Source organism: Ochotona curzoniae, unplaced genomic scaffold (genome assembly GCF_017591425.1).
Source record: "Ochotona curzoniae isolate NIBS_2020 unplaced genomic scaffold, NIBS_Ocur_1.0 scaffold_4701, whole genome shotgun sequence".
Taxonomy (NCBI): Eukaryota; Metazoa; Chordata; class Mammalia; order Lagomorpha; family Ochotonidae; genus Ochotona; species Ochotona curzoniae.
The window spans coordinates 56,475,836-56,490,527 of record NW_024467122.1 but is presented as its reverse complement, the minus strand read 5'-3'; the positions used below and the strand labels follow the sequence as shown (position 1 = coordinate 56,490,527).

Genomic DNA, 14,692 nt, shown 5'->3' with positions numbered 1-14,692 from the left:
TAATATTTTAAGTTATCTTCAATGAATGCTGGAATAACAAATGCTTATAGAAAAATATTCTTTAAGGAGAACTAACCACAAAACTCTGACCAAAACTATTCAGATTAGTTTAACCCAAATTATCTATTACTAAGTAATATTTTTCAATAAAATTTTACTGTTATGTCAGTCCAAGAGAAGCAAATGTGTTCATGAGTCAAAATATTTACTTTAAATACCTCATTGAGTATTTAGGGTAACTTAAATGTAACTTACCATTACTTATTTCTTTGTTGGCAAAATTGTGTATTTATACATCTGTCCGTCTATGAAGAGATAGAAATTCGGGATTTTTGGCGTTCTTGACCATTAAAAAGTAGAACATGACTGTTAAAAATCACTCAGTTTCCCTTCATAGCTATTGGTACCAATAACCTACACTATGATGCAGTTACAAACAACATTGGACTCAGCATAAACAAGTAAAGGTTTGTATCTTGCTTCCTTCATATTCTGATGCAGCTTGGATGGCCTTCTGTGTTTGTAGCTTCGATCCTCTGGTTCATTTTCCAAGTAACTGGGCCAGGCCAAAGGCCAGGAGTCTGAAACTTTCTCTGGTCTCCCGTGTGGGGCTGGGGGCCCAAGCTCTCATGCCATCCTCTACTGCTTTCCCAGGTCATTAGCAGTGAACTGGATAGGAAATGGAGCTTCCAGGACATGAACTGATGCTGATGTGGGATAACGGTGCCTCAGGCAGAGGCCTAAACTAGGCCATGGCACCAGCCCTGCCCTTGGTTTAAACTGCATACATGCTGTTGCTAAAGTTGAAGGCAAGAAATACTCTCTGACCTAAAAACTCTTGTATAGCCATTTCGAAACAGGTTTAGGGAGCATAAAGGACTTGCCCATATATAAAAGCAGTTTTTAAAAAATGCTCCATAAAATTAATTTTAATAAGTGCTACTCACGGATATGGACTAAATTTTCCTCACACAGGATATGCAACACAATTCCCGATTAATAATTGCTTTCCTAAGCAAAGGCAACATAACACTTGTCTTTTATGCTCTATACTGTCGAATTGTGGTTGCTTTTCAGAAAAACATGTCAGACTCAAGAGGCTGGTACACTTCTGGGGTAAAATGAAAATTGTCCTGGAGTTACTATTTCATTCTGAAACCATAGGTGGCATTTCACTCTAAATTGCAAGGCTACATGACGTCTTATGGGTTTATTCCTATTAGATGATTTCCTGTTTCCATGAAGGAATCTGATTGGATTAATGGGGATTAATTTGATGCAAGCACAAATTAGATTTTCCTGTTAGCAGCCAAGTTTAAAGAACTCAAGGGTCTCTGATGTAAGCTGTGGTATGAAAAATGTAGAAGAGTTGAGACAGTTAACAAACCCTAAATCCCTTGCCACAGTTGCTTTTTCCAGTAGCTTTAATTTTCCTCGTTTTCCCTACATGTACTTCATTCCAAGTCCCAGTCTGCATATTTTAGTTTCAATCTCTCCCTCATTCTTCAAACACCCACACTCTAATATTATCTTCAGTTATTTATCTACAAGACTGTGCTATTCTGGTTTTTTTCCACTTTCATTTTCCTCTTTCCCTTCTTATGTTAGTTATTTGTCCTTGTGCAGTGTCTTTCTCTGTAATTCTTTCTTTTGTATTTTGTATCACTCACCAAATTTATTTATGTATTCATTAATGTTTCCTAGGGAAAACATGTAATATGAAATGTTGAAAATTCAGTATATCTCTGTTATTAAGGTTCTTTTGATCCTTTTATCCTCCATTTTCTTTCCCAACCTCTAATTTTGTTGTCTTTAACTTATTCTAATAGTGTCAACAGATTCTGGATTTTTCTCTGATGATTAGTAAAAGGCTATTGGAACAGAGATCAAAACCAGATATAGCATTCTTTAGTTAAGTAGAAGTATGACATCAGCATCGCGTACATTTGGAAATGCCTTGCTTAACTATGGCAAGGAATGATAGATGAGATAGATATTGGAAGCATGCCCTTTCCCATGTTTTGTCTGTGCTGTGTCTATCTTACAGCTTGTGACTTCGGGGCACATCTGGGTATGACATTATTTTTGCTTCTGGTTATTAAGTGATTTTCCCCCCCAAGACTTGCCAAAACAGTTTCTGTAACAACAAACTGCAAGTTTCTGATGTGTTACTGTAACTGCCCATCTCCCACATATCCAAAGACTTGTCTTTTCTATTCTTACTCCTAGAGATGTCTCCACTGAGGACCCCTAAGTGGGGGCACACAAGGTTAAAAACTGAGATGGGTTGCGTCTCAGGTTATCTTGGGCAAGCCTCTTTGCCTCTCCACTTCTGCATATCTATCCAGGGGCAGTGTCTTCCTGATTGTGTTTTCAAGCATTTCATTCATTCATTCATTTACTCAGTAAATGTATATTTAATGTAACACCAAGAGATTTGCTAAGCCTGCAAATACAGAGGTTAAGAAGTCAGACACAGGGTGCACTTTCACAGAACTTACAGCTCTGGGAATGGGGATGTCCTTAAAATAAGGTAAATGACCAAAAGTTTTCAGGTTCTACACATGCGTCGGTCACCGTGAGAAGTAATTACATACATTACCTTTCTAAATTCTTCTTGCTCCTGAAGGAAGATATTAGTATTTGTTCCAGTTTAGGATGATATCCAGACAAATTTCATAACTCTTACATTGTCATATATAGTCATATATGGCAACTAAATAGACAAAACAGAGTAGGAACCCCAGCAAATTGATGAAGTCTCTTCTACAGAGGATGTAGAATCTTTATCTCTAAACCACAAGCAGAAAGGCAGCATTGGAGGGTAAGGCAATTCAGCACATATTTAGCTCCTGATCAAGGTAAAACATGCATGCTAAGAATACTCTGAAGATGCAAAGATCAAGTCCATCCAGACTAGGACGAGATCATGTTGGTGAATAAATAAGTCTTTAAAGATCAAAAGTTGCAGTGTTTTCAGTATGTTTGCATGCTAGGATTCCTGACAAGCATTTGTAGAAGTGCTTGGCAGACATGTGAGAACAGTGCACACCAGACAGAATTGTATTACTGTAGATAAATCCAATTATTTCAAAAGTTCTTATATAAATATTTTTAAACATTTCAAACATCAGAAAAAGTATTGACATGTAGTCTGTTGATACATACCATGATCTAATATTATCTCAGATATATAAAAAAGGGTGGCTTTGATTTAAGTTAACATCTTATGGAAAATGAAAAACTTTGACAAATAAGTAACTGGAAATGGTTGTCAATGACACATTTGTAAACTGGATATTCTTTGGCCTTTGGGAAAGCCCCGGATGTAAATTGTCCAAATATGTTTAACAATCTTTTGCATATTGTTACTGAGTGGACTGAGATCTGTTTTCTGCAACTCATGACAAGTTTACATATTTTGTGTGACTGTTAATACTGATTTCTGAACCAGGGAATGGTTGACTCTTTATTCGGGAATCTTTGTGTATTTTGTGGTCCCTTCTAAAGGATAGCATGTGTGTAATTAAAACACAGGAAAATAAGCATCTCTTTCTGGTTTAAAAAAAAAAAACCTCAGTTAGCATCTTGTGGTTGACTTTTGGCCTAGCAGCTAGCATTCCCACTCACCTAGAAAGAAGCATAACTTAACAGCATAACTTATGCCTGGGGCAAAGATTGCATATGAAGACTTGAAGACCAACTTGCCTCTTTGCTGGTGCTGATATGGTTCTTAAGGTAATAATGAGGAGAGTAGCTGAGGCTACAAGGTTGGAGAGGTTTTAGAAAATACCCAGGTGACACTCTTCTAAGAAAAATATTTATCATAACCACCAGGACAACACTAGTGGGCAAGCCCCTGGCTAAAGAAATTTTTGTATAACAAGAGTGATGTCTTAAGCTATAGATGATTTGTCTAATGGAAGAATTGCACTGCAGCAAATCCAGAGATAATGCTAGTAGTACTGATATAACAAATGAGAGGAAATAAAGTCAATTTCTACAGAAAGATGTGGAATATTGGTTACTGTATTAATGATAAACTCTACACTTCCACGTTGAGGTATCTTCAAAAGTTTGTGAAATATACATGAGTATCATTTTTACACCCAAATAAACATCTTTATATTTTTTCATGAACTACTTAAAGTCCTTTAATCTTCAGTTTGATCAACTTGACAATTATTCAACAAAGTAGCTAGTTTAGTTCTCTATTAAGGCCTAGAAATTTTATGATTGTGAAATGAATGAATTGCTATCTGCTTTTACCTCTTTCCTCTTTGGAGGGGCAAATGAATGCTAGTTTGATATTTCAGCCTAATTAATGACATAATCTCCCCCTGTTGTGTCATTGCCCATTAAAGACTTTTTTTGCTCTGTGTATTCAGCTAATGATCGTTGTAAGAAATTATTTTCTTGACTGTTTTCAATTTGTAAACTGGTTTTTGTGTTCTCTGATGTGATTAACAAAAGGAAAAGGTCGTCAGATTTTTAGTCTTTGATGAGGATCTATTTTTAGTTGCTTCTACTGTGCTTTAAGGTTCCTAGATTTCATTGTGTCAGTTCCATTTGGCTGCATCCTGTTTGACTGCCAAACCAGCACCTCTATCACCGCCCTGCTATTTGGTCTTTCAATATTCCTTTATCATTATTGCCATAGGAATGTCTGCCATCTCCCCCATTTCCATCATTTTAGTCTTATTATAATATCCATGTCATCTCCAACCCCACTCCTTGAAATCATCTGAATTATTTTCCATTCATCTGTCCCACCTTAAGATCCTGTTAGGTCGACACTGTGGCCGTTACAGGAATACAGAGGTGAATTTAGCGCTCCCTTGAAAACAACTTGCTCACTTCTTTTAGATCTGGAAAAACCAGAAATTGGAAAGCTTTTTGTTGTATGCTAAGAAAAGAGAAGCATAAGGGTTCTTATGACAGAAAAAAAAAATAAGCTTGCTTCCTGCCCCAGTGTTTTGACTGGGTCCTGTGTTTAGTCCTTCAATCATTGGGCCCACACTGTTTGAGAAAGCTGAATTGGGGATTGGCTTCCAAGAACCTAGCAGAACCCCTTTCTGCCCGTGTCTGTCTAGACCACGCCCTTGATGTGGGGCCAGAATAGATGAGCCCTGGGGCCAGGGAGGAGTGAGCCAACATGTTCAAGGCTGTATTTGCCTCCATGACAGTCTTTGCTTACGACAATGAAAATGATCAAATAAGCCTGTTTTTTATATTCCTATTGGCAGGGATTGTGTTCATGTTTTTGCCCAGAGCACTTTTTTTTGTGGTCAAATTTGAAGCCTAAGAAATTGAGTCCTTGGTCAAGAAATTGGAATAGTAATCAACCTGTTATTGTTTCCTGTAGATTTTGCTGGTAATACTCAAGGTTGTACTGAATTCAGGAATGAAAATTATCAGTCAAGAAAAAAAAATCAGATTTTGAGAATTTAGAAAAGTCCTTATCCACAATGTAGTCAAACAAACTAATTTAAATCGATGTTAATTTTGTATCTTATTATCCATGGTAGGCTATCATGAAAGCTAACCAGAATCCAGTCTCTTCCCTTGCTGTAAGAAATGACTTTGTCGGCTTATTTGACCTAACTCCAAGTTTGGAAAACAGTCCTGAGGCCCAGAATCCCTTATTTATTTCAGGGTTCAGTTGAGTTGTTTCTGCTGTGTGATGCAAGGTCTGCTGAAGTTAGTTATCTGGTTAGCCAGCAGTGATCGGGCCATGTGAAAACTGGTTACTTCCTGGGGAAGAAGGCAACCAGTGCAAGCAGCTGGCAGGTGAACAGGTCATTGGAGAGGAATGGAGGCACCATGATGGAGACATTTCTCCATTTTTACTTGTGGTCAATCCTGAAGAAATCCCCCACTCCCTTTATTTTCCAAACAACATTTTTTTAATGTTTCAACCTGCCATGTTGGCTACGGATTAAATTCATGTACGTTTTACTGTTTTGGAGTGAGGGAAACTTGTAGTCAGTAACCTCTTGCCTGATTCTGACTTGAAACTTGATCAGATCTACCTACACTCTCTTTTTTTTCTTCCTTCTCTGTTTTCTCTCCCCTCAGTCCTCTTTCCTTCTCTCCATGCTGTTTTTTTAAAATATATATCTTTTTACTCCTTACGTGTAGAAACTGAATACCACTTGTTTGCAAGACAAATGAATATTAATCTAATGTTTATGTTTTGTGACAAGGTTCATCAAAGATTATTTCTGGTTTCTTTTTCTATCTAATGACTCCCACCCTAAATGTGCATTTTCTTACTGAAATAATGGAACAAATTGATTCATTGACATGGAGTAGACATGTGCTTGTGTTTGGAATGGGCTTGTAATCGAGAAAAGATAGAAATATCAGGCCAGATTGGGGCAAGTTAAATGGTGCCTTTGTGAGTTCCCCCTACCCCCCAACTCTGAATCTAATCAAGATAAGAAGCAAAGAACAGCTGAAAGGAGTCACACGCATTCCCAGGCACATGTGGTAAATGAGATGCAGCTCTGTCTGTGGTGGGCTATAGGATCTCTGAAACTCTGAGACCAGAAAGATGACTAACTCGTGCTGTGAAACTGGAAGTATGCCATCTTAGCCTGTTGGACAGTTCACGTCAAGTTCAAAGAAAAACTTTTAGAACAGTCTCACTTTCTCTTTTCAAAAACCATTTACTACAAACTAGAAGTGAAGATGCATGATTTCCTTTAAGGGAAAAACAATCTTATGACTCCTGAGGTTTCTCGTGTGGATAGCACAGAGAGCTGTGTTGCAAGATGTCTGATGGTTCTCAATCATTGTACCACCCCTCTTATTTTCCTAGCATGATGCTGGACATGTGGCATAATGATATTTAAAAAGGAAGGCTACATCTAGTGTATATGACTGGGGAGGGTGGTAAAACAGGAGTGGAGGACTGCAGATGGTCTGAGTGGCAGCATAAAGAGCTTTTCTTTCTCTTTTGCAGGGATTGTTGTCTGCGAGGCACCTAACAACAAATTAGATCAATTCTCAGGCGTCCTGTCTTGGAAGGAAAGCAGATACCCCCTCAACAATGAGAAGATCATCCTGAGAGGCTGTGTCCTCAGAAACACCAGCTGGTGCTTTGGATTGGTGGTTTTTGCAGGTACTTCCCTGGGGTGGATCTGTGTGCCCCTCCCTGTGACACAGATCAGTACATCCCACGGGTCTGCACATTTAAAGGAGAATGGTGCTTTCATGAAGGCGCAGCACAACTCTGGAGTTGACTTTAGAGTGCAGGCACCCAGAGGTGGAAGGGACTTTGATCTTAAAGTAGCTCAGGTAGTCCTGATGTACAGTGAGCCCCTGATACCTGCAACTTCAGAATCCCAGGGTCCGCATGACACAGTGCGGTTTATAAACCCACTGTTGAATTTCTGTTTCCTTAAACCACATCTGAATCGCTCCTGCTATTTTCTGTATCAAACAGCCACCTTTGAAGAGGGAAAATCATGAAAGAAGGCCCCTTGTTCTGTTGTGAATGTTGTTTGGAAAGGTCAAGAGGCCCTTTTGAAGAAGACTTCTTGGAGGCATTTCTGTTTATGCTCCGCAGTTGCTTCTTCTCTTTGTAAGCAGGATAACAGGTTCTGGTGGCAGTGCCTGGTGGGAGTGGTGCAGGGACAGAGGAGGGAGTGGAAGTGCCTCTTTGACTTTATCCTGCCATCTTTCCCTTGTCTGTTTTACTTCTGTGACCCCAAGGTGGCACACTCCTACTGAGGAAGATTTAAGTAGCCCCATTTCCTGAAGCCACTGAAATTGAACCCATAACTTCCATCGCCAGCTCTTGATTTTCAAAAATCTTGTTTATTGTGACACCAAATTAAGATGTAATTTGGGGCCAGTGACTATATGTGCAATCAAAGTTGGGATGTTTTTCCTTAACTGACTTTCCTCAACAACAACAACATGTTCATTAAGGGCTCAGTTGGGTTCCAAGCTTAGAGAAGTTCTCCCTATTCCCCCTAAGTACTCTCAGCTGTGGATGTCAACAGGGACCTTGCTGCTTGAGGCACTGCCATTGTAGGGACTTGAGAAATCCCTAGAAGTGAAGCAGTAGATGTGCTTTTATCTGGAGATGAATATGTTTGGCTTCATGACTTTCATCAGCTGCTTTTGTTCTTCAGTCAGGGAAATAAAATCATGTATTGTGCACTCAGAGACTTTCTGAAGGTCCCGTTGGGTTTGCTCCCTGCTACAGAAAGTGGGGTGTCTTGTTTGCATCTGAATGATTAATTTACAATCCTAGTTCAACTGCAGCATATTATATATACACTAGCACAGCTGTTGAGAGCTTTCCTTTATAACTTTGTCTCAGTGGGAGAGTATTGTTACATAGAAAAAAATAGGGTGATAAATTTGCCCAATTCGAGTTGAGAAGATCTGGGTTCAGATATGTTTGCCAGCTGTGGTAACAAGTAACCTTGGTTAATTACTCCTTTGGACATTTGGTTCCTTCTGCAACAACACGGGCATAATGAGGAGTACACTGGAAAGTGTCAATGAAAAAAATGCATATGTTGGACAATGCTGAACCTTTGTCACACTTTTCCCTTCTTTCATCATCAATGCAGAGCACACTGCCCACACCCTAGGCTGACAATTGGGAAAACGTCTGTCTGTGCATGGGCAGGAACAGTGAGGAGCATCCTGCACACCCTCATCAGGTGGAATCTGTAAGCAGAACATGGCAGTGTTGGCTTTAGCTAGGGCACAGATGTTAATAAGAAGCTCTCCTGGAATAATGGCAAGCAGAAGAAAAAATGATTGATTTTGTTAATGGGTGTCTTAGATCTCCTGATTTTTGAGACACTTAGCGATAGGTGAGCAGATAGAGCTTATGAAAGTTATCTAAAATGAACTAAGGGCTATTATTTCTATATTAATATATCAACCATGAAGAATTATGCAAGGAATGTAGTTGATGCTGATGTAGTTTACTTTATAAACCTATCATTTAGAAGGTCTAATATTTACCTTAATAGGTGGGTCCATCACTCTAATTATGGCTTTCCTTCCGCTCACCAGAGAAGCGAGTCTGAGTGCAGAGGACAGCATTTTCTTCGTTTAAAGTGTCAGAAAGTGTCAGCCCTATCTTGGGTTTTACTTTTATTTTTTTCTGGATGTCTCCCTTTTGCCTCAGGTCTCTTCTCAACTCTTCTCTGTCCCAGAGGCTGACTCGTGTGATTTACATTAGAGGATTTCTTGAACTCTGACTTGTAGTTGGACTCTGTCAGTCAGCCCTGGGGAAGAATGAAAAGGAGAGAGAAGGTTAAGGTCAAGGTATTTTTTTTTCTCCCAGAGGTATCTCTGTGTGATCACTTCAGACTGGCCAGGTCCCTCAACATTGGCTACTCTGTCCATAAAGGGTACAGATCCTTGCTGCCTTTCTCTCAGGGTCCTATAATTCCTCTCTCCGCTCATCCGTTCTGGTTTAAGTAGAGAAATAGCTTGATGGCTAAGTTCTTGGTTGCTGCACTAACATTTTATTTTCCCTGTACTTTTGCCTACACTTTTGTAAAGAGTCTTTTTTTTTTTAATAAACTCTCTTCTAATGATCCTTTTCCACTGGTTTAATTTTAAGAGTCTGAATGAAATACAATCTTAAATATATACTGGTTGATGATTTCATATAGTTTTAAAAAATGAGTCAAGAGAGTTGAAGTTAGATCTGCTGAGGTTCAAGTTCTGGCTCTGACCACCAGATGAGAAAACTTAGGCAACCTGCGAAACTTCACAATGTTCACAGAAAAATAGAATTAAGAGAATTAAAAATCCAATTAAATTTAAATTTTCCATGAATGTTTTGTCCTGTAAATATTTATTTTTTGAAAGGCAGAGTTACAGGGAAAGACAACAGGCAGAAAAAGAAATAGATAGGGATAGAGAGAGAAAAGAAGAGTGAGATCTTCCATCTGCTGATTTACTTCTCAAATGAGTGAAATGAGCAAATTTGGACTAGGCTGAAGCCAGAAGCCCAAACTGCAAATGGTTCTCCCTTGTGGATGGTCGAGGCCTAAACTCTTGGACTGTTATCTGTTGCATTCCCAGATGCATTAGTAGCAAGCTGAATCAGAAGTGGATCAGACTTGAACCAGTATTCTGGTACAGGATACTGGTGTTGTAAGTAGCAGTTTTGGCAACAGTGTCACAACACGATTACTTCCATAAAAATTTTGAAGTTCTTTCATGAGAATTAATGTTGAAAAGTTTATTCTTTCCATGATTATAATGTTTGGAAATAGCAGGTTGTGGAGAGAGCATGTAACGGGTATAGGTAAAGTGCAAAGTTTTTTGAAAGTTTGAGTTAGGGCGATGCAGGGCTTTCATGGTTGAGAGGTGATAGTATTTTGAGTTGTGTGTGGTGGGTGATGCATTATGAAAATAGAGAAGTTCAGAAACTTTATACAATGCTTGATTGACACATCCTGATGACCAGATTAGAAGGTGAGAATGAGATAAGTGTTTATCTATGGACTCTCAGGTTTCTTCCAACCTTCACAACTGGACAGCAAAGCCTGGAGATAAATCATTAGCTTGACTGAGCAAGGACAACTTTGCAGGAAGGTGGGCATGGAGATGCTACTTACGTGGCAAATTATGTGTGATTGAAATATGGGTTCAGTGTTAAAAAGAGCAGTACTTGTAACACCTGCTTGGTGATTTGTTTTCTGCCTTCCATGAAATTCGCCAGTCTACAGATATTAAATACTGGAATTCCTCAGGATTCAGGCATAACTCACCTTCCCTCTTTAATCCCCTTTCCTTGAATAATTTGAAACAGATCTAGTGTCATCTGTATCCTCCTTGGGTTTTTGACCTTTCAGCAGCCTTGGATACAAATGGGTTGTCCATCTGTTTGAAACACTCTATCCTTAACTTCAGCATTACTGTTTTTGCTGTAATGATTGGTCTAGAAGTGAGGTTGAATAATAATGGGGAGATGAGGAAATAGGAACTATAGCAAAAATTATGCCAAGATCTTTGGTTATGAGGAAAATAAATATTAAAATAAGTGTTTATCAGTCCATGAAGTGTAGCGTTACCCTGTGTGTGTGTGCTTATGTGCCTAAGATGTGTGACTCTTGAACACCAAACCAGTTTGTCAGTATTTCAGTTTTTAGCAGTCACAAACTCTATTTGGTCTTTGTGATTTCTATCACAAAAGAAATATATTTTTTTTACTCTCAATGTGTTAATAAACACATTTTTTTTACTCCATATATGTTAATAAACAATTCTGATAAAATATGGGTGTTCTATGATACACAACCAGGGCTGGTACACTGGTACAATTTCCAACTAAAGATATTGTTGTGAGACCTTAAGGTTAAATTCTATTTAGTTTTTAAGAAAAGGTAACTCTTAAAACTTTCCAATGGACTCATAATAGTGAAACATATTTATGGGATATAGGCTGATAATACACATATATAATGTATCATGTTCAAATAAGGTTAATGAACATTTCTATCTTATAACATCTGTCATTTCTTTGTGTTGGAAATTCTCCAGCTTCTCTCTTCTAGTTCTCAGTAAGATACATAATAAGTTGGTGTAAACTATAGTGCTATTGTGCTGTAGCACTCTGGGCCGTATTACCCTTAACTGTACTATGGCACCTATTAGTAATGAAAAGTCTTTAAGACTTATCTACCGTCCTGGTTTTTAGAATGATATGTAATTTCATATATGACTCCCTTCTCTCATTTCTGCCTCCTCCTCTATTAAATGGCTTCAGGAATTGATAACAATGTAGAATAGTTCTCATTTAATATTTGTTTTGACCAGTAGGAATTCCCTTGGCAACATATTCTAATATTCTGCTTTGACAGTCAACTAGTAACCTACTTTTAAAACTCTAATAATTCTTATAATTTCCTGAACAAAATATTCCATAAGTACATTATAGATAATGCATTCATCTGGATTCAAAATAGCACAAAATTTAATAAAGTTTTTGCCGTTACAAAAAGTACCATGTTATTTAGACAGTATGTCAGACACAATGAATTTTTAAATTTCTTGATGCTCTATTTGTTTGCATTTTTTCTATTTTCTCCACTGAATGTACTTCAAGGATTTTTGGGAAGTAAATTTAGAATCAGATTTTTTTTCCCCTTCCATTTTTAGCCTTCATATCCTGAATTATGTTTACTGCACACTTTTTAATATTTCCAAGGTATTATTCAATTTTATTGTCTTAGTTGTGTTTAACTGCTTTAAACTACCAGGAAATTCATGAACAACCTTTTAAAGACTAGCTTTCCTTAAATCTTTCAGATAAAAGTTCTTTGGATTAATCTTAAGGAAACTGATTTTCTTGCAGTTTAGAAGATTGCTGTTAAGCCAGTAGTTGACTCAAACACCACTTAGTGGCCCTTGCTCTTAATACAAGTAAAATTATTTTGAGATACGTGCTTTCACCTTTCAGAAACATTGAAATGAGTATTATTACTGTTATTGATATTTAATGTAATTGTTTTCAAGTTGTTATTTTTCTTACAGGTCCAGACACTAAACTGATGCAGAACAGTGGAAAGGCAAAGTTTAAAAGAACAAGCATCGATAGGTTCATGAATACGCTAGTACTGTGGGTAAGTTATGAGAATAAAATTATGCGATGCCAGTCATTGCCATCTTGATACATTTCTTATATTTTTGCTGAAAATTCTTTCAGAAAGTGTCCCTGTGAGGCTCAATTTGGGAGACTTTTACATTTGAGACTTAGTTATTCTATATCTAAAATTATGGATTCACAGCTTGTGGTAGAAGTTATGTGAGATTGGTCAGTACTCATGGAGTCCTTCACAGAATTCCAAATTATCCATATTCCAAGAATTTGTTTTTGAAAAACCAAAGCTTACTTTTCTGGCAGCTTGGTGTTTTTGCTGTCTTACCTCTGCCCAAGTCCGCTCAGCATTGCTTATGAATAGGGCTGGCTTTATGGGTGTCTGCCTCATCAGCTATAGGGCCCTACACTCAGAAAGACCTTCTGCTTGTTTTAATTGGTCCAATATCACTATCCAGACTTTCCTACTAACATGGAGTATTGCTTCGTCATTTGCCTTGTGTCCTGCAAGCTATGTGACTGGTTCTGCTTATTAAACCTCTGAGTCCCAAGTCATAATTCTCCCACAGAGTCATCTAAATATCCTTAGTCTGTGACCTGTCTCTCCTACAAATTGGCTGAAATGATTTTCTCTAGCACATGTTTAATGAAAACAGGTGTTTCTCACATCCTATCCTTTAAAATATATTTATTATTGCTTTATGTATTTATTGATGGATTTATTTGAGAGAGAGAGACACAGGGAGAGAGAACCGCCCATCGACTGGTTTACTCTCCAAATGCCCACAACAGCCAGGGCTGGCTGAGCTGAATTCAGGAGCTGGGAACTCAAGACCAGGGTGTCACAGATGCAAATATTCAATCTACCACATGATGCCTCCCAGGGTATGTATTAGCAGGAAGCCAGAATGGAGAGTGGGACCTGGATCAAACCCAGGTACTGAGTGTTTTAATTAGATACCTATCCCCATTCTAGCCTTTTGTTAGTTAATTCTGTGTTATCCCATGTTCTTGATCTGATTGCTATTTGACTCTGGAAGTTTGAAGATACTGATTTTATCATATGAGAACAGTGACTTTGAATCACGTTTCCCCATGCTCACCGTTATGGTCTCCCATGTTTCATAATGAATCTGAGCTCAATACATATTTCCTTCACTGATGTGTAATAGTCAAATACGGAATAAGGAAATTAACATTGGCTGACACAAAATACTGCCCAAGATGTACTTTAATTTAGCAGCATCAGACTGGGCTTTTCTGTTGGCTGTAACTGTTTTCTTGCGAAGAGTGCCTGGGGTCAAGGGGACAAGCCTGAAAGAGTTTGTGCCCTCTCCCAAAATTCCTCATTTAAACGACTGCAATCCAAACTCCAAAGTTGTGTGACGATTACATGTCCCTCCACTGTGGAATAAAATTACTGGTTCTGAAGCAGAGAACGATCCAAACATTATAAGATAGAAAATAAGATGGTTCTTTGAGGAAGCTACAAGTCACAACCATATTTAATTTAGGGCATTTACTGCCAACTATCATATAGCTTAATGATTTTATATGTATATATATTCCCCATGATGTGGTTCTGCAGGTACAGGGATTCCTGCCTCCCTTTCACTTTCTGCATTCTCCACCCATTCTTTATTTTCTCTCACACTTAATGCTTTAAAGTAATTCAATTCAATTAATTTTTTCTCTCCTTTGTTTGTAGTGATACAGGCATCAGTTGGGTAAAATGTTGGTAATTGCTTTTCTCTAATACATGGTTTTCTAATGTATCTTACATCGGGTTTTCTCCAAGATGTTTTTATGTCCATACTTAGTTTTGTGAGATGAAAGAATGGAGAAGTCATCTCTAGGATTTGTGATTATCCTTTCTTGGAGGAAAACAGAAATAGGGGAAGTGCATTTTTGTTCCTGAGTCCCACCCCTTCCTTAGCAATGAATCGTCATGAGACCTTGATATCTTTTGCTGCTCTTTGCAAATGTGAAAAGCAGTTTTAAAGATTTTAAGTAAACATCTTAAGAAACATCTTTAAAAACTTTATAATAATGGAACACTTGTATAGAGTACAGGATGGTAACTCAGGATATTTTATAGAGAGT

The 14,692-nt window shown here is 38.0% G+C and overlaps 1 protein-coding gene across 3 annotated transcripts in view; it reads left to right on the top strand.

Annotated features, from left to right (window-relative positions):
- Nucleotides 1-14,692, top strand: part of ATP8B4 (ATPase phospholipid transporting 8B4 (putative)) — a 249,725-nt gene that overhangs the window by 149,483 nt on the left and 85,550 nt on the right. For all 3 annotated transcript variants that reach the window (XM_040969053.1, XM_040969054.1, XM_040969052.1), the window contains exons 10-11: nt 6,968-7,126; nt 12,526-12,614. In XM_040969053.1, coding sequence (XP_040824987.1) covers nt 6,968-7,126; nt 12,526-12,614 — 248 coding nt within the window. The remainder of the gene's footprint in view (nt 1-6,967; nt 7,127-12,525; nt 12,615-14,692) is intronic.